Below are 25,587 nucleotides of genomic sequence, written 5' to 3' on the forward strand. Positions count from 1 at the left end.
CAGAATTTTCTACCACTGGGCGTTGAAGAAAAAAAAAAAAAAAATTTTAAACATAAAAAAAAAATTTGTTTTAGCCCCAGATTTTACATTTTCACAAATGTCGCCGGAATCCCAGCGCTTGCAGGACTCTGGAGGTCCCGAGCTCTGCGATACCGCAGAGAAACGCCGGCGCTGCACAAAGCCCAGAAAGTGCTGACGTTTATTTATCGTCGGCGGTTGAGAAGGAGTTATAAAAATCTGACATGACAACCTATAGACATTTTTTTTGCAACCAAAAATTATGAACGTGTTTACTAGTATTCACAATACAATATATTGTAAAGAAACAATTACACCAATAAAAGCGCGTACTTACAGGCTCAAAGGGCAAAACCATCTCATCTCTAATGCCATATTTCATTCTCAGTGCCTGGAGAGGGAACAAAAAATAGCAGAGCATTACAAAGGGAAAACTACAACGCAAGATTATTTCACCTTTATGCACATGCAGGGGTTAATTGTGTACAGGATAATCGATATTAATTGAGGTGGTGGTGGCGTGTACGTTTCTCAACAATGAGCACATTAAAGGGAATCTGTCAGCAGGTTTTCACTATGCCATCTGACAGCAGCATGCAGCATATATCAGTTTACTGGGTGCATAAATAATAATAGTCACAGTTTTCTCTGCTGCATATGTAGCAGAGCTCAGTTGTTGAGCTGTGTATATCATCGTCCACATCACAGCTTTCTGTGTACCGTATTTTTCAGACCATAAGACGCACTTTCCCCCCCCCAAAATTTGGAAGGAAAATGGGGGGTGCGTCTTATGGTCCGAACATTACTTTACCGGTGGTGGTGGAGCGGGGATTGCAGGGTTCTCCGGCGGCCTGTACCTGTGCTGGTGTCAGGTGGTGAAGCAGAGGAGCCGAGGCATGTGCCGGGCTGTGAGCGGTGTCCGGCAGTGAGGCAGAGGAACCGGGGCCTCTGCAGGGCTGTGAGCGGTGTCCGGCGGTGCGGCAGAGCAGCGTGTGCGGCTTCCGGCGGCAATCTTCCCGAGGCCGTGATCCACGGCATGCGCCGACCCGGAGCTCCGGCGGCCATTTTCCTGTAGATCACAGCCTCAGGAAGATGGCCGCAGCCACCGGAAGCCGCACAAGCTGCTCTGCCGCATCGCTGGAAACCACTCACAGCCCGGCAGAGGCCCCGGCTCCTCTGCCTCACCGCCGGACGCCACTCACAGCCCGGCACGGGCCCCGGCTCCTCTGCTTCACTGCTGGACGCCGCGCCCAGGCCCCAGCCAAGTCCACAGGCCCCAGCCAAGTCCACAGGCCCCAGACCCCAGCCAAGTCCACAGGCCCCAACCAGACACTGGCATCTCACCTCTTCTGCTGCCGCCGGGTTCCTGAGGCAGGGAATGGAGGGACCTGCGATCCTGCTCCACCATCACAGCAACTCACAGCTGCTGGAGCACCGGCTTCATGTATCCAGGGTCTGCAGCATTCCTCCACTTCCGCAGTGCTGGTTTCCTGAAGGACCCTGCCTCCTGCTCCACCACCCCCCAGGTAACATACCTAATCAGACTATAAGATGGACCCCATCTTATAAAAAATTTTTTTCCCTATTTTACACCCCAAAATTTGGGGTGCGTCTTATGGTCCGGTGCGTCTTACAGTCCGAAAAATACAGTACATTGTATGGTGACAGCGAGCTGTTAATCAATGCTGGGACTGTGATTGGACTAGGAGGAGGCACAAGACCAGTTGTCCTGTAGTGATAATCTCCTGCTGATAAAACACTGATTTATATTGAAATGGCAAAACCCAACCCAGTAAGTGACACATCACTGTAATCAGGATCTCTTCCAGTATATCATAGTGCTTTCAGATTACATAGTAAACATCTGGTGATATTGTATAAAGAGAAACCTCGGCACACCAATATGTATACGAAGAAAATTCCAAAGAGTTCTGGAGGTGCAGCAAAATCAAATTTATTCACTCAAAGCACAATCCCTTTCTTGTGGCAATATATTCATCATACATCTTTAAGCTTTTGTAGGTCAAACAACATAATGGACCAACGTTTCGACCTATGTAGGTCTTTGTCAAGGTTTACTTGGCTCAAATAGACATTTGCTGGTTGGATGCACCAGCACATCCCCTTTGGAGGCTCCGTTCTCTACTATACCAGTATCCCTCTGGTCCAACCAGCAAATGTCTATTTGAGCCAAGTAAACCTTGAGGCTGAGTTCACACGATGCGTTTCCGCGGCGTTTTTGCAGTTGCGTAAACGCCGCGGAAACGCATGAAAAACGCATGGTAGAAGGGAAGCAATGTTCCCCAATGGAAATCCGCATGTGCTGTGCCCATGATGCGGATTTTTCCGCAGCGTAAACGCTGCGGTCAAAAATCCGCAGCATGTCAATTAATTTTGCGGAAACGCTGCTCTTTTGCCGCCATTGACTTGCATTAGACCGCATGGAATCCGCATCACTGTATATGTTGATGCGCTTTTCATGCGGTCTAATGTGCGGACGGTACCCGGGTGTGGATGAGAGGACTCTCATCCAGACCCAGGTACCATTAAAAAAAAAAAGAATAAAATAAAAAATATATATATTCTCACCTTCTGACGGCCCGCGCTGCGTCCTGCCGGCTTCCCGGGCACTTCGCGGTTGAATGAAGAAGGACCTTCGCTGACGTCAGAGTCATGTGACGGGTCACGTGACGCTGACGTCGGAAGGTCCTAAAGTCTTCACTGCCGGCAGCCGGGACCGATGAAGCAGGACACCGGGGGCCATCAGAGGGTAAAGTATAGATTTATTTTTTATTTTTTGACATTCACACACTATATAAATCCCTGCCGGTTGCATGGATTTATATAGTGTGAAGTTGACAAGCACTTTCCAAGTGATGCTAAAATCGCTTGGGAAGCGCTTGTTAACCCGCATGCGGAAATGAAAGTGAAGACCGCTTCATTTCCGCATGTCCCTGGAGGGAAACCGCATGTACAATCCGCATGCGTTTTTTCCTGCCAGAGAGATGCAGAAACGCTCAGGAAAAAATCCTGAGCATTTCTGCATCGTGTGCACATACCCTGACAAAAACCTACATAGGTCGAAACGTTGGTCCATTATGTTGTTTGACCTACAAAAGCTTTAAGATGTATGATGAATATATTGCCACAAGAAAGGGATTGTGCTTTGAGTGAATAAATTTGATTTTGCTGCACCTCCAGAACTCTTTGGAATTTTCTTCGTATACATATTGGTGTGCCGAGGTTTCTCTTTATACCATATTTCTCTTTTTACCTCTGAGCACCCACTTCACAGCGAGCGACCCCTCATTTATTATTGTAAACATCTGGTGATAGATACCCTAAAATGGGTTACTCAATCATAATATGTGCAAACCTGTTTTTTCTTCAAATCTCGTAAAGCTGCAATGTCATCCGGAGCATCGGAGGGGACGCTGGTAACCACCCCTGTGCCTATGACATAAATACAAGAATGATGTTAAAAAAAACTTGCATTTTGGTAAATTTAAAAAACAAAAATGTGCATTGTGGACAATTATTCACCCTTACCCTTTTCTTCCTTAATGGTGAGCATAGGGAGTGCATATATCACTTTATAAGAAGTCAAGGGTGCAGACAAGGCTGCTCCAAGAAGGTCCTAAAATGAGGAGGATTCAAATTTATTATGAGAAAGGATTTCCACAATTTTATAAACAAACAGTAAGCTACAAATTATTGCTGATATTAAACAAACATCTTGCAGCAAATATATCTTGCATGAAGCCATTCCTAGCAAATCTACCAAATCAGAGTCTGTATATGTAAGCAACAGATAGGAATTCCTTATAATAACAAGTAATTTACATGCCTTGCCTAGGAAAACATTTGCATAATTTATTTTAGTCACTTATATAATGTCATTAATTCCACAGCGCTTTACATACATTATGGGCACAGTCCCCATAGGGGCTCACAATCTAGATTCCCTATCAGTATGGCTTTGGAGTGTGGGAGGGAACCGGAGAACCCGGAGGAAACCCACACAAACACGGGGAGGACATACAAACTCCTTGCAGATGTTGTCCTTGGTGGGATTTGAACCTAAGACAAAGCAACCATGATAATCACTGAGCCACCGTGCTGCCCTTCATTAAGCTTTCTTACATACATTTCACACTTTGGAAGCAAAGTGGCAGACATTATACATTGTACAGGATACAGTACGGACACTTTTAGATTATTTTTTTTTCTTACTTGATTGCATACATTTTGGACCATTTGGTTCCAAAGCCTCGATGTAGCAAAATACATAGATTGCAGAATGAGCTACCAGTGAATCCATCAGTGAGCTTATTCTGGTTCCAGAAATTGTAAACCTTATTTTGCAATTTGCGGCTTATTAAAATTTTCAGCCATTTTTTAAGATATTAACACTGTTCTTTTCTCTGGTTTACAGCTGGCTGGATTGGAGACCGACCACTCTGCAGTCCTGTATAAAAGCACTCTGCTGAATCTGGCAGGCATTAGATAACAGCACGCTTCGACAATCCTGGCTAGCTTCAAAACAGTGCTTACAGGTCCAACAAAAAAAAGAGCTTGCAAGCGCTGAACAGCAGTGGTCGGTCTCCTAAGCAACGAGCTGCAAACAAAACAAAATTGTTAATATCTCAACAATGGATGCAAATTTAAAAGGCAATAAATTGTAAAATTGCATGCGTTTCCAAGCACTGATAATACACATACAGTACAGACCAAAAGTTTGGACACACCTTCTCATTTAAAGATTTTTCTGTATTTTCATGACTATGAAAATTGTACATTCACACTGAAGGCATCAAAACTATGAATTAACACATGTGGAATTATATACTTAACAAAAAAGTGTGAAACAACTGAAAATATGTCTTATATTCTGGGTTCTTCAAAGTAGCCACCTTTTGCTTTGATGACTGCTTTGCACACTCTTGGCATTCTCTTGATGAGCTTCAAGAGGTAGCCACCGGAAATGGTCTTCCAACAATCTTGAAGGAGTTCCCAGAAATACTTAGCACTTGTTGGCCCTTTTGCCTTCACTCTGCGGTCCAGCTCACCCCAAACCATCTCGATTGGGTTCAGGTCTGGTGACTGTGGAGGCCAGGTCATCTGGCGTAGCACCCCATCACTCTCGTTCTTGGTCAAATAACCCTTACACAGTCTGGAGGTGTGTTTGGGGTCATTGTCCTGTTGAAAAATAAATGATGGTCCAACTAAACGCAAACCGGATGGAATAGCATGCCGCTGCAAGATGCTGTGGTAGCCATGCTGGTTCAGTATGCCTTCAATTTTGAATAAATCCCCAACAGTGTCACCAGCAAAGCACCCCCACACCATCACACCTCCTCCTCCATGCTTCACGGTGGGAACCAGGCATGTAGAGTCCATCCGTTCACCTTTTCTGCGTCGCACAAAGACACGGTGGTTGGAACCAAAGATCTCAAATTTGGACTCATCAGACCAAAGCACAGATTTCCACTGGTCAAATGTCCATTCCTTGTGTTCTTTAGCCCAAACAAGTCTCTTCCGCTTATTGCCTGTCCTTAGCAGTGGTTTCCTAGCAGCTATTTTACCATGAAGGCCTGCTGCACAAAGTCTCCTCTTAACAGTTGTTGTAGAGATGTGTCTGCTGCTAGAACTCTGTGTGGCATTGACCTGGTCTATAATCTGAGCTGCTGTTAACCTGCGATTTCTGAGGCTGGTGACTCGGATAAACTTATTCTCAGAAGCAGAGGTGACTCTTGGTCCTCTTTTCCTGGGGCGGTCCTCATGTGAGCCAGTTTCTTTGTAGCGCTTGATGGTTTTTGCAACTGCGCTTGGGGACACTTTCAAAGTTTGCCCAATTTTTCGGACTGACTGACCTTCATTTCTTAAAGTAATGATGGCCACTCATATTTATTTACTTAGCTGCTTTTTTTCTTGCCATAATACAAATTCTAACAGTCTATTCAGTAGGACTATCAGCTGTGTATCCACCAGACTTCTGCACAACACAACTGATGGTCCCAACCCCATTTATAAGGAAAGAAATCCCACTTATTAAACCTGACAGGGCACACCTGTGAAGTGAAAACCATTTCCGGTGACTACCTCCTCGTGAAGCTCATCAAGAGAATGCCAAGAGTGTGCAAGCAGTCATCAAAGCAAAAGGTGGCTACTTTGAAGAACCTAGAATATAAGAAATATTTTCAATTGTTTCACACTTTTTTGTTAAGTATATAATTCCACATGTGTTAATTCCTAGTTTTGATGCCTTCAGTGTGAATGTACAATTTTCATAATCATGAAAATACAGAAAAATCTTTAAATGAGAAGGTGTATCCAAACTTTTGGTCTGTACTGTATATGACGAAACCATTCCCAAACAGGCGATATTCTGTTTTTTCACCCATTTTTAACTTCCCTTCTTCCGAAAAAACACAACTTTTTTATTTTCCCATTAACATAGCTATATTATGGCTTAGTTTTTTCAGGCTGAGAATGACATTTATTTTACCATTCAATGAACTGGAAAACAATTCCAAATTAAATGTTATAATTTGACAGATCACACGTTTACGGTTGTAGTAATATGAAATGTGGAATAAAAAATAAAATATACCTTTTATTAATTATAGTTAAAATATTATAATCTTATCCACCGAGTTTGTTTGCAGTCTATCCACTGTGTCCTAATAGGTGAGTATCAGGATCATATCGTGGACACTAATACGGATAAAACAGACAACCATGTGCCTTTGATAATCCTAAAGCCGCTCAATGATCAATACTGACATATGTGACCGTATCAAATATTATTGAGGATCTGACTGAGCCCCATACAAATATAGTGAAATAAAAGTTCTCATAATAACCCATTGCACATTTCACTAATCCTGCAAAATGGATTGTTGAATATCAGCAAAGTATCACATATACTGGGACTGGACATGTACAGTACCATCCGAAAACATCCTGTATATTTGGATACTCTGATACTAGAACATCATATATGTGGCATAAAGCTGTATCTGTTAGATCATATGCTACATACAATTACTGCTAGGTCACAGCTCCCAATCAATTGAGGGATATATAATGTTCAATGAAGAGGTCGAATGTATTCTCATTCATTATTTTAACAGACATCCCCCAGGGGTGTACTGCCCCTCCTATTCATTCAGAGGCTAATAGGTAGACATTAACTTGTGTATACTGGATCGTGACTATACAATTTGCCAAAATAGAGAATTGATCAACAGTCGAACTGAGGGCATCATATATTTGGCTAAATGTACCTGTCCGAAAACCTGTGTGGGAAAGACAAGTCGACAGTTCAGAAAAAGAATTCTGGCGCATACAGGGGATATTCGGAGGAAGGAGCATACCCCTATTTCCAGACATGTGTGGGAAATACATGGTGGAGATATGAAAGTTATGAGATTTCAGGGCATTGAGAAGAGAAGGACATCTAGAGGGGGTGACCATGACAATAGGATATTAAGGAAAGAAGCACAGTGGATATTTAGACTGAAAATGGTGACTCCACTAGGCTTGAATGAGTGCATTTCCTTTACCCCCTTTATCTAGATATAAGGAAGGTCCATATAGATTGAATATATTCAGAATTTCAATATCTGTGCTATATGGGTGTTATTATGTCCCCTTATTGGGAGCATACTATGAGTCTCAATATTAGCGGATAAATGATTTCTGCATAACCTATTATATCTAGGATGTAAATAAAAGTAATATTCTATAATGTAGAGCAAGTAATATAAAGTCTGGATGGATTCATCTAATGAATTTGGACAGTTTATATTGTCCCCTGGTATTACACACTGCTACCTACCAAGAGTGTAGTATAGAGAACTCGGCCGCATGGATAGAATTTGTTACATTTTGTAGCAGTGGTCCCTAGTTTTGGTGCATGATAATATCTAGTGTTCTCCTCATATAGTGCAAATATCCCCCCTAAGTATTGTGGTCAATCTGGTCTGAGTGTGCATATCTATAGGCTGCACAGTGTATAGGAATCGTGTTGGCTACCTGACTATAAATGGTTAACATGCTCTGGAATCTGTTTACCTGTATCCTGGAAACAGCCGCATCCCTGCTGGCGCTGGGGCTCTTGCGTCTGACGCGGCTGCTCGATTGGTTCGGAGGTAGTGAGCCTGTGAGTGTCTGGCGTGGGCGCGCGTCAGAGGTAGGAGGTGGAGCTTTCTTTATATATGTCGGGCGCCCGTGCTGCCGCGCACGGCTCGCATCGTGGCTGGGAGCACAAGCTCCTGCGCATATGTATAGCACAGAAATATGAATAAATGCCTCCTGATGTGCCCAGTAATCTGAGTAAATGGGCGAAACGCATCAAGGCGCTTTAATACAGGAATGAAGGATTGTATAATCACGATCCAGTATACACGTTAAGATCTACCTATTAGCCTCTAAATGAATAGGAGGGGCAGTAGACCCCTGGGGGATGTCTGATAAAATAATGAATGAGAATACATTCGACCTCTTCATTGAACATTAATAATTTATCCCTCAATTGATTGGGAGCTGTGACCTAGAAGTAATTGTATGTAGCATCTGATCTAACAGATACTAAATACTAGAACATCATATATGTGGCATAAAGCTGTATCAGAGTATCCAAATATACAGGGTGTTTTTGGAGAGTATATATCCAGTCCCAGGATATGTGATACTTTGCTGATATTCAACAATCCAATTTCCAGGATTAGGACAATGTGCAATAGGGTCATTTCAAAACATTTGATTGCACTTTATATTTGTATGGGGCTCAATCAGATCCTCAATAATATTTGATACGGTCACATATATGGTATTATTGGTCATTGAGTGGCTTTAGGATTATCAAAGGCACATGGTTGTCTATTTTATCCGTATTAGTGTCCACGATATGATCCTGATACTCACCTATTAGGACACAGTGGATAGACTGCAAACAAACACGGTGGATAAGTTGATAATATTTTAACTATAATTAATAAAAGGTATATTTTAACTTTTATTTCACCTCAGTCAGTGAATTCTTTATTATTTGGGTGGATAATTCAATCTTGGGTTATAAAGTCCTCTATCAGTGAAATAATATGAAATATGCTTATACTTTACATTTTTTTATTTGGCTATTATTATAGGGGAAATCATAAGGGGGTGATTTATATTTTTTGATTTTTTTAACTTTATTTTTTAGTTTTTTTAGGGAGCTTGTTCCATATACTGCAGTATATAGACAAAATGAAGTTCTCCTATGAAGCGAATACCTATAGGATGGGTCTCAGAGGACGACAAAGATGGCAGCCATGGGGGTCTTCAGCAGGACCCTGGCTGCCACGACAACCTATTGGACTCCCACAATCACGTTGCGTGGGGGCCAATGGGAGCCAGCGCACTCATTCACCAGCTATTTAAATGGCACTGTTAAGTGAGTGACAGCGACATTTAAATGTCTAAGCCGTGTGCACCGACCATTGCTGTTACCGGAAGATGTTGGCGGCGTATCTGCCGAATATGATGCAGCTTTATAGTCGGGATCACGTACTAGTACTTCATATGTCGGAAAAGGATTAATGTGAGTTTGTCATCTGTTTTGACCCGGCAAACAGAAAAACTGACCAGCACATCCAAATTAGTGTATATAGGTGCAAGCTAAGACAATAAATATAAAAGGAAATATAGTTGCACTCTGAAATGCTAGAAATAATACATTTAGAACATTGGAATTGCATTACTGCCATAGATAATAGGCAAGTGCTACATTATGTACATATGGAATATTTAAAAATTGGAACTGCAATATTGCTATAGAAAAAAATACAGTAAAAAGAAGGTACTTAGCACATAACTTGGCCAATGTATGTGCGCCCAACAGCCATTGTCAAGGACCACCACATTACTGGATCCCTGTCCTGAAAAGACACTTCTCTTGGACTAAAAAGCCTACAATTTATGGGGCTGGAGGGATCCAGCTAATTAAAACCACCTTATGCTGATGGGAGTAGGAGTGCACATGTCATAGGAGTTTGCTACAAACAGAAAAACTGACCAGCACATCCAAGCTAGTGAGAACAGGTGCCAGCTAAGACAACAATTCTAAGAAAGATATAGCTGCACTCTAAAATGCTAAGAATGGTGAATCTAGAAAATTGGAACTACATTACTGCCATAGAAAATAGATAAAATGCTACATTATGTACATATGGAATATTGGATAAAATGGAACTATAGATTGTAAGCTGCTTAGCCCAGGAGGGTCGACTTATCAGGTTAGTGAGGTATACCTTGTAGATGGCTGTTGGGCTCTCATATATTGGCCAGTTTTTGCACTAAGTACCTTCTTTCTATTGTATTTTTGCTGAAGAGCTCCCAGCAGTAAGGGCTCACAATCACTGCCAACTGCGCTTGAAAAAATACTCATAACAGCACTTAATGCTTTAAAATAAAAACATTAGTCATTTAATAAAACCCATTTTATAGCACTTGGTGGTTTGGGTCTTTATGACCTTAGAATCTATAATGCTCACCTCTCCCATGAGCTCCTTGACCACTGGTACAACACCATTGTCCTTGGTGAAACCTTGGTAGGACATGTTCCTGGCTGCGCGTTGGGTGCAGACAAATACATCACCCTTCGCCGTCTCAAACGCGATGTAAGGCATGTCAGGGCGCAGCCAGCAGTTGGTCTGTCCAAACATGGTTTCTGGGCGCAGAGTGGCCGCTACTAGGAAAACATTTCTTCCTTTCAGCCCACTAGAAATTAATATGAACAGTAGGAAAACGGCATTAGCAAACTTTCCAGAGGAAGCACAAAGCGACTGCGGATTATTTACCGAACAAGTAAATGAATGATTGAAGGGAGTGCACACTTTGGACAACCCCTTTTCATATACCCCATTAAAGCACATGGAGGTAATGGAATATGATCCTTAACGAGAATTTAAAGGAGTTATCCGGTTACAACAAGTTATCAATTCATAAGATAGATGAGAACTTGCTGATCAGTGGATGCCCCATTGCAGAGACTCACACCGATCGGCAGATCAGGGAACTTGTATCCTCATTACAAAACAGCTCGTTAGGTCGGACCCCCAACCTTCACTTCATTAATTCTTTATCGGGATTCCCGGAAAAAGCAAAGTGTAGCGCTCCACAGCCCTATATGGAATAAATGAAGTACAAGTGAAGAATGGGCACTGCCACTCCCACTGGCATAAAAGTGGGATAAACAATCGCTCTTCTGCCTATCTATGAAGATCCCACTGGTCAGACACCTACCGATTAATAAGTTAGCACTTATGACATGAATTCGTGATAACTTGTTTCAAACCAGACAACCCCCTTTTAATTCTATTGACCAATACAGAGTAAAAAGACAAAAACAAGCAACTTCCACTAGTGTGCACTAGGAGTCAACTAATGTCTATGCAGTATATGCCTAATAAAAGCAATAGAAGCCGTGCGATTCTTCTAGTCACTGAGCATCACTGCATGGAAATTGGCTGTGTGCACGATGCCATGAAAAGATATTTTCCTTCTGTATACTTGGGGGTACAAGCGCTTCTTTTAGTGTCACCGTCCCCTTTCCCTGACATAGTTCACAGCTTACCCCTTCCAGCATAAAGGCTGTCATGTAATAACCACCACCCAGGGTATAGTATCTAATCCCGGGATAAGAAGAGATTTAGACCAAAATTCTTAAATATTAAAACATAAATTTATTGACAAAAATACATAAAAAATGTAAAATGACAGGAAACACCTCATAAACCCTAAAACATGATGGGATCACAATAAAATAGCTAGGGGTGTAGCATAATAAAGTGCAAGTGCTAGTCGTAATTTGGTATTAACTAGTGATAAGCGAGCGTGCTCGTTTAACCCTTTCGCCGAGCATGCTCGGGTGCTTTCCGAGTATCTTCGGAGTGCTTGTGTATTAAGTTCAAGTCCCTGCGTCTGCATGATTTATGGCTGTTAGTCAGCCTGAACGCATGTGAGGATTCCCTAACAAACAGGCAATCTCTGCATGTGTTGAGGCTGACTAACAGCCATAAATCATGCAGACGCAGGGACTTGGAACTTAATACACAAGCACGCCGAAGATACTTGGAAAGCACCCGAGCATGCTCGGCAAAAGGGTTAAACGAGCACACTCGCTCATCACTAGTATTAACCCATCACCACCATAAATACTAGATTAGTTAGAAAAGTATAATGCAGGATAAGATCGGGTTGTTGTAACCATGGAGACACATAGGTCTGCACAGTAGCTGGTCACATAACATAATTAGGCACTTATTGCTAGATTTCATACCTCAGTTTAGCCGGATAAGGTTCCAGGACCTTCATTTTGATAAGTGTGTATTCTTGAGGTCCCACACCCTAAACCAAAACACAACACTGAAACATAAAATATGTATACTACAAACAAAGAGGGATATAAACCTGAGAAAGCAGGATATTGTTTGGTCACTTTAAGAAATATTACACAAGTTCATCAAATATTAAACCGTATAAAAATAATCCTAACCTCTCCAGTCTGTCTATCATGATCCATGCATGGCTGACCATCTCGTGGAGAATAAATGGTGTACCTAAGAGAAACACATTAAGTTTATTCACAGAAGCCTAACATTGTAAATGTAAGAACATCTTAAAGGGGTTGTCTACCTCTGGAGACATTTTTTTCTTACTTACAAGCATGTAAATGGGGCTAAATATTTTTGGTAATTTGGTTTCAGTGAAAAATTTGCACCGTCGGCCTTTTATAGCCTCTGTCTAATAATGGCCACAGAATGAGTTATCTGAAAATCCATCAGCCATCTTGATGAAGAGTTTGTAACCCTTATCTTTTGGTGCCCCTCTCAGCTGATTTATAACTGCAGGCCATATCAAAGTTTGTTGTACACGGAAATAAAAAGTCTATAAAAGTCAAACGGTGCAACATTTTTAATGTAAATCAAATTGCAAAAATTATTTTTACTCCTAAATTTATGCATTTATCCAGCCTTAGGTTACAAGTCTGCAGTCACCGTAATAAAACCATAACTTTTCATTCTGATGCCTCTCAGCTGGATCTCTCCTCTCTCACTATGCTGTTAACTCCTCCTCCTCCCTGGCTCTTACAGTGGTGCTGTCAGCTCGATCTCCTCTCTGGCTTCCAGTGTGCTGCTGCCTGTTAGCTCCATCTCTCCTCTCTCACTATGCTGTTAACTCCTCCTCCTCCCTGGCTCTTACAGTGCTGCTGTCAGCTCAATCTCCTCTCTGGCTTCCAGTGTGCTGCTGCCTGTTAGCTCCATCTTTCCTCTCTCACTATGCTGTTAATTCCTCCTCTTCTCTGGCTCTTACAGTGTTGCTGTCAGCTCAATCTCCTCTCTGGCTTCCAGTGTGCTGCTGCCTGTTAGCTCCATCTTTCCTCTCTCACTATGCTGTTAATTCCTCCTCTTCTCTGGCTCTTACAGTGTTGCTGTCAGCTCAATCTCCTCTCTGGCTTCCAGTGTGCTGCTGCCTGTTAGCTCCATCTCTCATCTCTGACACAGATCATACAAGACTACAGAGAGGAGGGCTTTCCGTTTAGGGCTTGCCAGCACAATTGCCACTGCATGGCCCTAAACTGCTGCACAGTTAAGGATCATTCACTCTCTTTCTGTGGGAAGTTATCTAGGCTGAGCAGTGTACCAGGAATATATAATACTGCAATTTCTGCTCTTAAGTATATAATTCCACATGTGTTAATTAATAGTTTTGATGCCTTCAGTGTGAATGTACAATTTTCAAAGTTATGAAAATACAGAAAAATCTTTAAATGAGAAGGTGTGTCCAAACTTTTGGTCTGTACTGTATATAGGCTCAATCTTTTCCGCATCTGAAAAACTATTCCTTAAGAACTGGGTGGTTTCGGCAACATGTGTTTGGATTTTAGAATGATCACATTTTGTTAACAAATCTGAACAAAACTGGAGCATTTCATTTCTTACGTCTCCATGGTTTACAAGGCAGCACTACACAAAGTGATGTTTGTACTACTCAATTACAGATAATAAATTAAGTATTACCGTTTGCCAAATTTGATCTTGTTCCTCTCTCTTAAAGTCAGGAATTGCCATTTTACAAAGGAATCGTAATACGGATTGACGTCAGTGGTAATGAAGGAACGACGCCAGTCCACCTAGAAATGAAGGAAGCTTATGAAGAACGTCAACTGGCCAACGTCTAAACAGGTGTGGGACACCATTAATGGTTAACACAATATGTGACATTGTGCAGCAGAAAAAAGACGAGCGAACATTAAAGGACATCTGTTAGTACTGAGAACATATGTCCCATACAAGGACACTTTCAGCGTTACACCCATGGAGCCATAAAAATGAAGGTTTCTGTAAGTAATGAGGACAGCAGGGTGGACAGATGAGCACTGTGGCAATGTCCAGGGCCTAGACGTGGATAATTAGGATAGCTCACATCATGCTGGTTGCAATCAAGGGCTGGTTAATTTTTCTATATTAAAGAAAAAAAACAAAAACACATGACCGTGTAGATTTATTATGGAATTCATTTTTTAACCCCTTGCAAACATGGATGCCTGCGTATGTGCAGAAACTGAGCTCGCTCCATACACGGCAGGTGCCAGCTAGGATCAGTCACTGATACATTTCTGACATTGAAAAAAAAATGTGTGTATGTAGTAGAGCTGGTGAAAATCTTAAAATCTTTTTAAACCAGTAAAAAATGTACAAAATGGATATCCATAAAAGTCCTTTTAAAAATATATTATTTATCAGTGAACACTGGAGGAAATAAAAACAAGACAGAATTATAGTATTTGGCCACATCAGCCTCCAAAAGCGAATATAAAATAAGAAAAGTGATCAAAATTGTATGGAGTCTATATTGGTACAAACAAAAGGACAGATTGTCTCACAAGAAAAATAAAAGTTACAAGTCTCAGACTATGGTGACAATTTTTTGCTTTTTTTTGTTTGTTTTTTTAACTGATTTTTATTTTTTTTAAACTAGTAAAAATAAATCTAAATATAATTTGGTATAAAGTTACCAGCTAATCTTTTACCGCACAGTGAATTCCATAATAACAAAACCTGAGCAACAAAGGCTGAATTGCATTTTTCCCCAAACTACATAAATTGTGGTACAACTTGTCCGGCAAAAAAAAAAAAAGTCCTTATACAGTCAGCAGGAAAAAAATGTAACTTCTAATTAAAAAAAAGAAAAGTAAAAGTGTGAATCCTGGAGTAAAAAACAAAAGCAAAAAAAAAAAGTAAAAATGAGCATTGTAGGAAGGCGTAAAGACACTACTTCAGGCAGGTAATGAAAACTTTCTTTAGTTGCAGTATCCGATTAGGTGACTGTGAAATGCCCACTAGTTGTTGGCTCAGGAGAGGTCGTTTGTTTGTTTTTTTTATAAAAGTGATCATAAAAAAATGACAATCTGAACTGGGGTATCTCCAGCCGCAGTTACTTCTGGTTCAGTATCGTTTGCTCACTCTGCTTAATTTAAAGAGTAACTAAACCTTCAGCAGTTTTTTTTAAATGTTGCAAACACTTTAATTGCCTGGAGAATGGTGAGGGTGCCCAACAATCTCTCAAAAGTCCCAAAAAGTATGCAGCTCCTGAATGAGCGTGTTCATAGAGCGAAGTATGGATGTAATAGAAAGCATAGGCTTCGTACCTATATTGAGTGAGCGCTTCGGCAGGAGATGTGCACTTCTCAGAGACTTTTTGAGTGATCGGTAGGGGTCTCAGGAGCCAGACGCCCACTGATCTGTAGGACATTAAAGTGCCAGCAACATTAAAGAAAAAACGCTGAAAGTTTAATTACTTTTTAATCATGTGCCGGGCTCATGAGATGCCAAGATATTATCGCGTTCTGGTTGGTGAGCCCAAGTCGAAAAAGTTCAGAATCTCCAGTCTAAGCAACACTGGAGACTATTTGCAAACTTTCTTTACTTGTATTTTATATGGCACACTATGGAATTACGTATCTGTTGGGTGAAGCAGGATTTTGTTACATTTACAGCATTGAACATAAGCTTACCTTTAACCCCATACTCTTGAGGTCTTCTATTGTCAAAGGGGGGAAATATCCGAGCCAATGTTCGGCCTCAGCAAAGCTCACAATCTCTTCATCGGACAGCCCGAGTGACTTCATTATTCCCCACTGGTATTTAGATGAACCACTCTTTGCTACGGCTTTACTCTGCCAAACAGCACAGATCAATTTTTAGAACAGATACAGCAAACACATCTCTTTCTGTCCCGTATCATACATGTGTTACAAGAGTCTCCACTGACCACCTGTCCGCTCTCCAGACTGCTTCATCAATTCTTTTCTGGAAAATTCTTATCTTAGATTTCCAGAGGAATAATCAGCAAATGTATTTAACGAATAAATTGACAACTGGGTGGTACCACTCCCCTTTGAATAAAGTGCCTCCCTACACAGTCAGCACTGATAAAAGGATATTTCCCATTCGACGTTAACAATTTTTTTAGACATTTCCAAGAGGAACAATAACTCACTGAATCCTCACACCCTCTGGTCCTCTTTACTCAGGCTTTACCTTTTTTCCCTTAGCTTTGTCCTTTATAACCACTTCATCCTCTTTCTTAGACGACGGCTCTTCATCTTCTTCCTCCTCCTCAGGAAACTGTGGTGGGCAGCCATACAACTCCATTTCTCTCTTCAGCTTATCTGCACATGCCTGTCAGAAGAAGTCATGCTACATGACCGCGTCAAGGCCACAGCGAGAGTAACCAACGGTGTACCCACTATCCCAAATTCTGCCGGATACTTACTTTGATGGGCATGCCGGTGCAATGAAGTCCAAATGGGAACAGACATGTCTTGCCCTTCAGCCTCTGGAAGCCTAAAGAAAACTAAACATACAGGAAGATAGAATAGTAAGGTTCAGTATAGGTTTCACGTGACATATGGAAGCCTACCAATGTTTCACATTTGAACGTTGGCTTTTCTAAATTGGCACTAATTATTTAATTGGTTTTAATAACATTTTCTCTCTCTCCTTTTTCATTTTAAAGTGGTTATCCAAAAGTTAGATGACATTTAAAAAAAAAGCCTATTATTGCCACAAAGGGACAAAAACGTAACTGTGAATGGTAGGGTAACTAACAGGTAAGTGGTGGATTAAAGCTTATTCCCCTCATAGTGATAATGCCGCAAATTTTCCGCTGCACCTTCCTTTGGAGATTATGTGCTGTGTTTTATAGTACAAGTTATTAAAAAAAATCGTATGCATATGATGTGAAAAATATCCACGGCATAACTTGACCGATGCTGTGGGTTTGACATTTGTGATGTCAATCACCATTTGGAATGAAAAAGTTGAAATGTGCTGCTCCCCCTCAGCAACCTTCTTCACAATGGGAGGTCTGCAGTTACCAAGTTATGGGGGAACTTAGCTTAAAGGGTCACCAGGTGTATGCGTCCCAGTCTGATAGGTACCATGAGTCCAGCAACGTGTCACTTACTGGGGCTGCTTGCTGTGGATTTGATAATATTACAGTTTTATTTGCTAGTCTTTTCTATGATAAGCTCATCTGAGGCCTGCCTGGATCACTGATTGCCAACACTGTGCTTAAAGGGAACCGGTCACATCATTTCAAGCATCTAAACTGTCCCCAGTGCGTTGTTAGTCATGCAATGTGCATCACTAACAAGTTATTTTCATTAAAATCGGCGGTGTAATCATGTCCCAAGAGCACTTTATACACAGTTGTGCTCAAAAGTTTACATACCCCGGCAGAAACTGGGGTATGTGAACTTTTGATCAGGGTCATTTGGATGTTTTTGGTTTTCATTAAGATTTAAAAAGAGAAAACACAGTAGTTTGACAATAAATGGCTTCACCCAACCAATAACCATGAGTAGAGAAAAAGTTTTTTTGTTATCATTCATATTCTCTGAAACAAGGCCAAGAAAGGAAAAATTCTGCCGGGGTATGTAAACTTTTGAGCACAACTGTACTTATAATGTACCTGCTCGTTTAGTCATAGGGGTGTGCTTAATTTTCGTACAGTCATGGGCGTCACCGCCCACTCAATTTGATTGATTGTCCGGGAAGCACGACATCACTTGAAACCGTTGTAAAATCCCACGCTTGCGCAGTGTGGAGTGTGAAGCCGCGCTTGCGTAGTGTGGAGATCGGGCAGCCGCACTTGCGCAATGTGTGCCTTGGAGCCGCCCTTGCGCCCTGTGCAGCGTTGAGCCGTGTTTGCGCAGTGTCGATTGGGGAGCCGCACTTGCGCCATGACAAGCAGCTCCCCGCTCGACACTGGGGCTGCACTTTGACACGTTGACACGGAGGGACGCACGACTCCTGGATACAGTATGGGTGAGCAATAATTTACATTCGGGGACCTGTAAGCACTTTAGAGAGGGATATAGGGTCGGATTCTTCTACCCTTGTCATAATATTGGGACCCAATTTTGCTACTTTGCACAAGGACCCTTAACTGTACCAGATGCACTTTATTTTCCCTCTGTTGCCTTTGTGTTATTCTTTTCCCCTATCTTGCCTCTCTGCTCAGTCCTTTGTTTATCCCATTATTGTCTCCAAGATTTGTATAAGCTGTCCACAATGTAACCGATTAATAAATGGAATTACATTTTGAGCACTAGCATGGACATTCTTGAGTGTTCTTATTTGGGCCATTATGTACTCATTTTTTGGTTTAAATCTGTATATGGAGTAGAAGGCCCTTCCTTAAGTATGTTGACGTCATGGTTGTGTTCTTTTATTTATTACACTGTGCAAGCGCGGCTCCAAGCCACACACTGCGCAAGCGCGGCTGCCCGATCTCAACACTGCGCAAGTGCGGCTCCAAGCCACACACTGCGCAAGCGCGGCTGCCTGATCTCAACACTGTGCAAGCGCGGCTCCAAGCCACACACTGCGCAAGCGCGGCTGCCTGATCTCAACACTGCGCAAGCGCGGCTCCAAGCCACACACTGCGCAAGCGCGGCTGCCTGATCTCAACACTGCGCAAGCGCGGCTCCAAGCCACACACTGCGCAAGCGCGGCTGCCTGTTCTCAACACTGCGCAAGCGCGGCTCCAAGCCACACACTGCGCAAGCGCGGCTGCCTGATCTCAACACTACGCAAGAGCGGCTCCAAGCTACACACTGCGCAAGCGCGGCTGCCTGATCTCAACACTGCGCAAGCGTTGCTCCAAGCCACACACTGCGCAAGCGCGGCTGCCTGATCTCAACACTGCGCAAACGCGGCTCCAAGCCACACACGGCGCAAGCGCGGCTGCCTGATCTCAACACTGCACAAGTGCGGCTCCAAGCTGCACAGGGAGCAATTGTGGGATTGTACAACGCTTTTAAGTGACGTCAGCGCTTCCAGGACAATCAAATTAAGTGGGCGGTGACGCCCATGACTGAATGAAAATTAAGCACACCCCTATGACTAAATGAGCAGGTACTATATAATACATAAAGTGCTCTTGGGACATGATTAGACCGCCAATTTTAATGAAAATAACGAGTTATTGATGCACATTGCATTACTAACAATGCACTGGGGACAGTTTAGATGCTTGAAATGAAGTCAGGTTCCCTTTAAGTCAAAAGCTGCCAGTCAATGGTGGGCGGTGATGACAGCCAGAGGTCACGAAAATAAAGTACAACATAGTAAAACCTTATCACCGAGAGGACTAGCAGAGCTACAGCAGAAAAACAGTATTATCAAAATTACAGCAAGCAGCCCAATAAGTGACACATTGCTGGAATCAGAGTCTCTGCCACTATTTCATGTGGCTGTCAACCTGCAGCATAAACTTGCTAGCAGATTCTCTTATCATTGCGCTTCTATGTAAATAACAAAAAGGTTGAATATTCTAGAAAACTCATAGCATTCGTAAAATGTGTGTGAGGAGCAAATACATGTTTAACATGCATAAAAAGTTGCAATTTAAGCAAAATTTTAGATCAACACAAGACATTTGATACACTTATCTTAAGTTCTTATTAGTGAAGATCGAGCGTGTATTGTTAACCCTTTCGGCGAGCGTGCTCGGGTGCTCGCCGAGTATTTGCGGCGTGCTCGACATCTATGTTAGTGTCGCCGCAGCTGCATGTGTCACGGCTGTTAGACAGCTGTGACACATGAAGGGATTGCCTGTTTGTTAGGCAATTCCTGCATGGGCCTCAGCTAACAGCCGTGACACATGCAGCCGCGGCTGTATTCTTGGGCCCGGTTTAGATCATGACATAGCCGTCTATTACTTGTATGACCACTATGGTCACTGGAGAACTTAAAAATCTTGGCACCTTCGGCTGCATTTTGTACATTTTGTGATTGGTATAGACTCTTTAGTATTGATTCCAATTAACTTTTGTGAATGTATGTTACCATCATGTGTATGGTTTATGTCACTTAAGAACTAGTACATTGCATGTATATGTATATAGCATTATATTAATTAATTACCTGTTTATAAGTGACGTTCAATTAATTGGCCTATTTTGTTGGGGGGTTAGTTTTTCCTCCCAGCTCATGTATGTGTCACTCCTTTATAGAGGTTGTTGCCCTGTCTTTTTAATTGGTTTTATCAATTTGCTTAAATTAAATAAAATTTATATATTTTATATGCAGCTTGTATCTCTTTGTCCAGACGTTTAGTATATTTTGGTCTGGATTTTTGGTTGTTCATACTTCAGACTATGCAGATGTATTAGCTAACAGCGTATTGCCTAGAATGACATAGTGGTATTCACTTCTCAGCTACATCAAAGGATTTCCTGGAAACGGGAAAGATCTCATTCATTGACAGCAAACATATTTTATTGATCAAAACGGTAAAGCAAAAAGTACATTAGAAAGTTGTATACTGCATCTATGGTGATTAAGCATTATTAAAGGATTATTCCCATGTGTAAAGGTTATCACATAAATGTAGGACGGGTGATAAGTCAAAATCCAACTGCTGGGACCTGCAAAGACCCTGAGAACAGAACTTTACAAGGCCTGAATGAAGCAGTTGTCGGACACGTGCCACAGCTCCATTCATTCTCTACAGGAGAGCTGTCTCCGGCAGACCCATAGAGAATGTATTGATCAGTGTCACACATCCGACCACCCCTCCATTCAGATGGGCTCTGCGGAGCTTCGTTCTTAGGATCGGTGGGGTCACATCAATCAGACCCACTGATTAATAAGTTAAGACTAGATATAGGACATCAATCTATCCTATTGTGGAGGATGTGTTAATAGGTGACATAATTATTACACTGATATTTTTAAGAACTTGTTTAGATGTCCAACAACTACTAAGAAATGTGAGATGCCCCAGAAGAGCCAAATACGGGAAGATACAGACTAACACAACGAGGTATCTCCTGGCACGTAAGACATCTTACCTCACACTTAGACAGGGAGAAGGTGTGGCCCAGGTGAAGACGTCCATTCATGTAAGGATAAGGAAAAGTCACAAGGTACTTGGCTTTGCTGTGATAGAAGAAATATAATTACCATTAGAATAAGTGAGAAGCTCATTCTCTAGGTCAGAAAGATGCGACTGTCCTTTCACATACATGTCTGTGCCTGATGGCTGAGGCCGTACATTATTGGAGATATGTGGCCCCTGCTGTACATAGAACATGATTACCATACCTTTCCTAACTTCTGACCTGCTAATAAATGGAGAAATTTAGGCTTCCAGTACAAATCTCCTAAAGTCAATGGCAGCTTTCTATCTTTCTGCCTTCCACCGATCAGATATTTTGGCTCCCTGGTATTAACTTGGCAAATGCAAGGACTACGGTTTAGCAGAAAAGGTTATGTCAGTTTAAAATTGTGATTAAAAAAAGGTGAAGATGGGAAATGTAGTAAAATCAAGCATAGTCCGGTCATCAATGATCTGTTTTTGAAAGGACCTTCTAAGAAAAAATGTTTTTGATGATATGTCAACAACATTGGTAGATCGTGGCACTCCTCCATCCTTATCCTGGCATGCATGATCCCCCTCCATCCTTATCCTGGCATGCATGGCACCCCTGCACCCTTATCCTGGCATGCATGGCACCCCTCCACCCTTAGCCTGGCATGCATGGCACCCCCCCACCCTTTGCCTGGCATGCATGGCACCCCTGCACCCTTAGCCTGGCATGCATGATCCCCCTCCACCCTTAGCCTGGCATGCATGATCCCCCTCCACCCTTATCCTGGCATGCATGGCACCCCTCCACCCTTATCCTGGCATGCATGGCACCCCTCCACCCTTATCCTGGCATGCATGGCACCCCTCCACCCTTATCCTGGCATGCATGGCACCCCTCCACCCTTATCCTGGCATGCATGGCACCCCTTCACCCTTATCCTGGCATGCATGGCACCCCTGCACCCTTATCCTGGCATGCATGGCACCCCTGCACCCTTATCCTGGCATGCATGGCACCCCTGCACCCTTATCCTGGCATGCATGGCACCCCTGCACCCTTATCCTGGCATGCATGGCACCCCTGCACCCTTATCCTGGCATGCATGATCTCCCTCCACCCTTATCCTGGCATGCATGATCTCCCTCCACCCTTATCCTGGCATGCATGATCTCCCTCCACCCTTATCCTGGCATGCATGATCTCCCTCCACCCTTAGCCTGGCATGCATGATCCCCCTCCACCCTTATCCTGGTATGCATGATCCCCCTCCACCCTTATCCTGGTATGCATGATCCCCCTCCACCCTTATCCTGGTATGCATGATCCCCCTCCACCCTTATCCTGGTATGCATGATCCCCCTCCACCCTTATCCTGGTATGCATGATCCCCCTCCACCCTTATCCTGGTATGCATGATCCCCCTCCACCCTTATCCTGGTATGCATGATCCCCCTCCACCCTTATCCTGGTATGCATGATCCCCCTCCACCCTTATCCTGGTATGCATGATCCCCCTCCACCCTTATCCTGGTATGCATGATCCCCCTCCACCCTTATCCTGGTATGCATGATCCCCCTCCACCCTTATCCTGGTATGCATGATCCCCCCCACCCTTATCCTGGTATGTATCACCCCCCCCCCTCATCCTTATCCTGGTATGTATCACCCCCCCCCTCATCCTTATCCTGGTATGCATGATCCCCCTCATCCTTATCCTGGTATGTATGCCCCCCCCCCTCATCCTTACCCTGGTATGTATGGCCCCCTCATCCCCATCACGCTGCACATAAATAAACACTCCTACTCATCTCTCTTCTCTCTCCTCCAGCGCTGCGTCCTGTCTGCCCACACTGATCTCTCCATGTGAGCCGCGCATGGCAGTGACGCACAAAGTGAGATCAGCTGCTGGAAATCACTGCTCCCCACAAAGGGGCTGTGTGCGCGGGGAGCAGTGACTTCATGCTCCTTAATAGCCGGCACACAGCATAGCCACAGCGTGGCCACTGCTGCTGCCGGGCAATCGCATGTGCCCGCTATTAAAGGGCATGAATATTCACCCCCTCTCCACGCCCATGGGATACACTGTGTGCCGCTATTAAGGAGCATGGGGAGAAGTGAATATTCATTTTCTTTAGCAGTGGGGACAGTGTAGGCAGCAGCAGGTGGCTGCTGACTCCTGTGCCCTGCTCCTCCTCCGCAATCACTCCCCCCGCACAGCACACATATACAAAATATATATATATCCTGCTTAATAAAAAATATTCATTATATGTCTCATATAAATATGGCACGTACAGTACAGACCAAAAGTTTGGACACACCTTCTCATTAAAAGATTTTTCTGTATTTTCATGACTATGAAAATTGTACATTCACACTGAAGGCATCAAAACTATGAATTAACACATGTTGAATTATATACTTAACAAAAAAGTATGAAACAACTGAAAATATGTCTTATATTCTAGGGTCTTCAAAGTAGCCACCTTTAGCTTTGATGACTGCTTTGCACACCCTTGGAATTCTCTTGATGAGCTTCAAGAGGTACCAGGCATGTAGAGTCCATCTGTTCACCTTTTCTGCGTCGCACAAAGACACGGTGGTTGGAACCAAAGATCTCAAATTTGGACTCATCAGACCAAAGCACAGATTTCCACTGGTCTAATGTCAATTCCTTGTGTTCTTTAGCCCAAACAAGTCTCTTCTGCTTGTTGCCTGTCCTTAGCAGTGGTTTCCTAGCAGCTATTTTACCATGAAGGCCTGCTGCACAATGTCTCCTCTTAACAGTTGCTGTAGAGATGTGTCTGCTGCTAGAACTCTGTGTGGCATTGACCTGGTCTCTAATCTGAGCTGCTGTTAACCTGCGACTTCTGAGGCTAGTGACTCGGATAAACTTATTCTCAGAAGCAGAGGTGACTCTTGGTCTTCCTTTCCTGGGGCAGTCCTCATGTGAGCCAGTTTCTTTGTAGCGCTTGATGGTTTTTGCAACTGCACTTGGGGAAAACTTTGAAAGTTTTCCCAATTTTTCAGACTGACTGACCTTCATTTCTTAAAGTAATGATGGCCACTCGTTTTTCTTTACTTAGCTGCTTTTTTCTTGCCATAATACAAATTCTAACAGTCTATTCAGTAGGACTATCAGCTGTGTATCCACCAGACTTCTGCACAACACAACTGATGGTTGCAACCCCATTTATAAGGCAAGAAATCCCACTTATTAAACCTGACAGGGCACACCTGTGAAGTGAAAACCATTTCCGGTGACTACCTCTTGAAGCTCATCAAGAGAATGCCAAGAGTGTGCAAAGCAGTCATCAAAGCTAAAAGTGGCTACTTTGAAAAACCTAGAATATAAGACATATTTTGTGTCCAAACTTTTGGTCTGTACTGATTATATATAGTTATATATATATACACACATACATACACCAAAGTTTTGGAGGAAAAAAAGTGCGTGTTATAGTACGAAAAATACGGCAATTAGGGCTGTGGAGTCGGTAAGCCAAACCTGACTCCACAGCCCTGCTAGTAATTAGGAAGATAACAGAGGTGCAGTCTCCACTAATACACTACATAGAACTTACCTGCTCTGATTATCAGAGGCATTGACTTCAAAAACCTTTTGACTTTCCCATTGTGCCTGAATATCCTTTTCAATTTTCTTAAGGAAGTCAACCTTCGCAGTTCCCTTTCGTTCCTTTTAAAGCAATAGATATAAGTGAGAGTGGATTAGAAATCACAAAATGTTACAATAATAGAGCGGAATCTCACATAAAAGAACAATACCACCAAGAATGACCCAAATGCAGCACAAGCTACCCTCACTCACCCATGATATGCTCCAGTGGATGTAACAAGTATGGGCACTATTATGTGGTGCCCAGGGGTCTCAGATAAGTAGAATCCCACCGAAAGAGTTTTATGAGGCAATGTTCTTCCATCTCAGCTATAACGCTGCATTTATACACTAGTCCTAATTACTGCAATGCATTAACCTGTATGCTGCGCATTAAAAGGTCACTGCAAATGACACTGTGTATACAAGGAGCAACGTGAGAAAGGTCTTCGTGGAAAAACCCCTTTAACTTAATGGGATTGTCCACTACTGCTTAATTAATTGAGGACCCAGTAG

General features: G+C 42.7%; 1 protein-coding gene across 1 annotated transcript in view; it reads right to left on the minus strand.

Moving 5' to 3' along the window:
- The window catches only part of LARS1 (leucyl-tRNA synthetase 1), a 66,180-nt gene that overhangs the window by 33,399 nt on the left and 7,194 nt on the right, over window positions 1-25,587 (minus strand). The window contains exons 2-13 of the mRNA XM_073651279.1: window positions 25,040-25,152; window positions 21,434-21,521; window positions 16,846-16,926; window positions 16,611-16,751; window positions 16,085-16,246; window positions 14,088-14,200; window positions 12,563-12,626; window positions 12,347-12,414; window positions 10,560-10,785; window positions 3,568-3,655; window positions 3,395-3,471; window positions 356-409 (exon numbers count right to left, since the gene is read on the minus strand). Of these exons, the coding sequence (XP_073507380.1) occupies window positions 356-409; window positions 3,395-3,471; window positions 3,568-3,655; window positions 10,560-10,785; window positions 12,347-12,414; window positions 12,563-12,626; window positions 14,088-14,200; window positions 16,085-16,246; window positions 16,611-16,751; window positions 16,846-16,926; window positions 21,434-21,521; window positions 25,040-25,152 (1,275 nt within the window). The remainder of the gene's footprint in view (window positions 1-355; window positions 410-3,394; window positions 3,472-3,567; window positions 3,656-10,559; window positions 10,786-12,346; window positions 12,415-12,562; window positions 12,627-14,087; window positions 14,201-16,084; window positions 16,247-16,610; window positions 16,752-16,845; window positions 16,927-21,433; window positions 21,522-25,039; window positions 25,153-25,587) is intronic.

The sequence above is a fragment of the Phyllobates terribilis genome, unplaced genomic scaffold (assembly GCF_046119375.1).
Source record: "Phyllobates terribilis strain yellow unplaced genomic scaffold, ASM4611937v1 Scaffold_11__3_contigs__length_659146591, whole genome shotgun sequence".
Taxonomy (NCBI): domain Eukaryota; kingdom Metazoa; phylum Chordata; class Amphibia; order Anura; family Dendrobatidae; genus Phyllobates; species Phyllobates terribilis.